Source organism: Penaeus vannamei, chromosome 9, assembly GCF_042767895.1.
Source record: "Penaeus vannamei isolate JL-2024 chromosome 9, ASM4276789v1, whole genome shotgun sequence".
Taxonomy (NCBI): domain Eukaryota; kingdom Metazoa; phylum Arthropoda; class Malacostraca; order Decapoda; family Penaeidae; genus Penaeus; species Penaeus vannamei.
Window position 1 is genome coordinate 3,788,744 of NC_091557.1, and position 2,666 is coordinate 3,791,409.

Below are 2,666 nucleotides of genomic sequence, written 5' to 3' on the forward strand. Positions count from 1 at the left end.
CTCTTTTCCTTCCCTGTCTCCTCCCTCTTTCCCTCTCTCCTCCCTCCTTCCCTCCCTCCTCCTCCTCCTCCTCCTCTCCTCTCCCCTCCTCCCTCCTCCTACTCTCCCATCCTCCTCCCTCCTTCCTTCCCTCTCTCCTCCCTCCTTCCCTCCTTCTCCTCCTCTCCCATCCTCCTTCCCTCCCTCCCTCCTTTCCTTCCCTCCTCCCATCTTCCCTCCCATCCTCCCATCCTTCCCTCCTCCTCCTCTCCATCCTCCCTCCCTCCTTCCTCCTCCTCCTCCCATCCTCCCTCCCTCCTTCCCTCCTCCTCCTCTCCCATCCTCCTTCCCTCTCTTCTTCCCTCCCTCCTTTCCTTCACTCCCTCTTTCCCTCCTCTCCCTCCCATCCTCCCATCCTTCCCTCTCTCCTCCCCTCCTCTCCCATCCTCCCATCCTCCTCTCCACTCCTCCCATCCTCTCGTCAAGGATTCTGTCCAGATCTTCTCTCGCATCGCATCTCAGGACTTGTGATTCGACCTCTGACGTCAGTCTTCCTCGATAGACAGGCTGGGATGCTGCATCGTTAGGCGCTCCTCGGGATGCTCGCTCTCCCACGTTCGGAGGTGGAGCCCGGGGTAGAATTTTTTTCTTTTTCTTTTTTTTAGTGTTTGTCTTTTGTTTTTATGTTTAGCTTTTTATTTTTGGGGGGTTGTTGGTATGTTTTTTTTTTTCTTTTTTATCTTTAGCTTCTTTTTATTTATTTTTTTGTGGTTGTTGGTATGTGTTTTTTTTTTCCTTTTTTTATATCTTTAGCTTTTTATTTATTATTTTTTTGTGGTTGTTGGTATGTGTTTTTTTTTTTTTTTTATCTTTAGCTTTTTATTTTTTTTTTTTGTGGTTGTTGATATGTGTTTTTTTTTTCTTTTTTTATCTTTAGCTTTTTATTTATTATTATTTTTTGTGGTTGTTTCTATGTGTGTTTTTGTGTGCTTGCTTGAGTGTTTGTGTGGTTTCCTTTTTTCTTTCTTTTCTTATATGTATGGGTGGGTTTGTGTGTGAGATTTTTTTCTTTTTATTTTCTTTTTTTTCATCGCTGTGTGTGTGTTTGTGTGCCTGTTTGCTTTTGTGTGAGTTTTTTCTTTTTTTTTTTCTTTTTTTTATCACTGTGTGTGTTTGTGTACTTGTTTGCTTTTGGGTGTGAGATTTTTTTGTTGCTATGTGTGTGTTTGTGTACCTGTTTGCGTGTGTGTGTGAGGTTTTCTTATTTTCTTTTTTATTAGTAGTTTTTATTAGTGTTTGTGTGCCTGTTTGCGCTTGTGTGTTTGTGTGTGTGAGAGTGTGTGTGTGTGTTTGCGTGAATAGGTATGTACAAACAAGTGCGTGTCATTTTACTTTCCTAAATTCCCTAGTCTCTCTCTCTCCTTTCTCATAACATCGCTCACGCATCTACCATCTACTTTTCCCTCTGAATTATAGTTCACACCAAAAAACTCCAAAGGTAGAACTAGTCAGCCATCAGTCAGCCACCAGTCAGCCACCAGTCAGCCGCCAGTCAGCCGCCAGTCAGCCACCAGTCAGCCACCAGTCAGCCACCAGTCAGCCACCAGTCAGCCACCAGTCAGCCATCAGTCAGCCACCAGTCAGCCGCCAGTCAGCCGCCAGTCAGCCGCCAGTCAGCCACCAGTCAGCCACCAGTCAGCCACCAGTCAGCCACCAGTCAGCCACCAGTCAGCCATCAGTCAGCCACCAGTCAGCCACCAGTCAGCCACCAGTCAGCCACCAGTCAGCCGCCAGTCAGCCACCAGTCAGCCACCAGTCAGCCACCAGTCAGCCACAAGTCAGCCGCCAGTCAGCCGCCAGTCAGCCACCAGTCAGCCACCAGTCAGCCGCCAGTCAGCCACCAGTCAGCCACCAGTCAGCCACCAGTCAGCCACCAGTCAGCCAAGCAACGGAACTGCCAGTCACGCTCTCCCTTCACAAGCGACTACAGTTCCTGCTTAGCTTTTCTTGATGCGACTGACAGGGTGTCGGAAACCGGGAATTAACTTCACTTAGAAATGACGCAGGGAAGTTATTCTGACGTCATTCTACACCCTTAACACTCTGTTTATCCTAGACACCCTTTTTTTTTTTTTTTTTTTTTTTTTTTTTTTTTTTGCAGGATACCCTTCCCATACTGCAGGATATCCATTTTACATCCTCCTCTTGTTGCGTCCTTTTCTTTACAATGCACTGTATCTACTATATATTCTTTTCATGGAGTATTATATCCATTATCCTATGTGTCCCTTCACCCTTCCCTTTTTTGACACCTTGAGCTATCTAAGATACCATCACATCATTATACATTGCATTTTAACGCCTTATGTTTGTATCTTTTTATACTACACCCTAAACCTTATATCTTCCAGTACCTTTGCGAGCTACACACCCTTTGCCGTTAACTTTACACTCTGAATCTTACACCCTTACGTTTTACACCTTGTTTACCAGGGTATGACAGCCTATAATGCTTAAGACCTCATAGCATCTCCTCACCCTTATATACGTATACTCCTGCTATTTTCAGCTCTTACCCTACACCCTTACTATCCTCTCATCTACACCCTTTCCATGCTTCTCTCACCTTACACCTTCTCCATTCCTTAACCACTTCAACCTTTCCACTCTCTTTCCATCCACACACT

General features: G+C 45.5%; 1 protein-coding gene across 1 annotated transcript in view; it reads left to right on the plus strand.

Annotated features, from left to right (window-relative positions):
- LOC138862760 (protein PBMUCL2-like) overlaps nucleotides 1-1,990 on the plus strand; it is a 9,445-nt gene extending 7,455 nt beyond the window's left edge. The window contains exon 2 of the mRNA XM_070125939.1: nucleotides 1,478-1,990. Within this exon, the coding sequence (XP_069982040.1) occupies nucleotides 1,478-1,990 (513 nt within the window). The remainder of the gene's footprint in view (nucleotides 1-1,477) is intronic.
- Nucleotides 1,991-2,666: the final 676 nt, after the last annotated feature.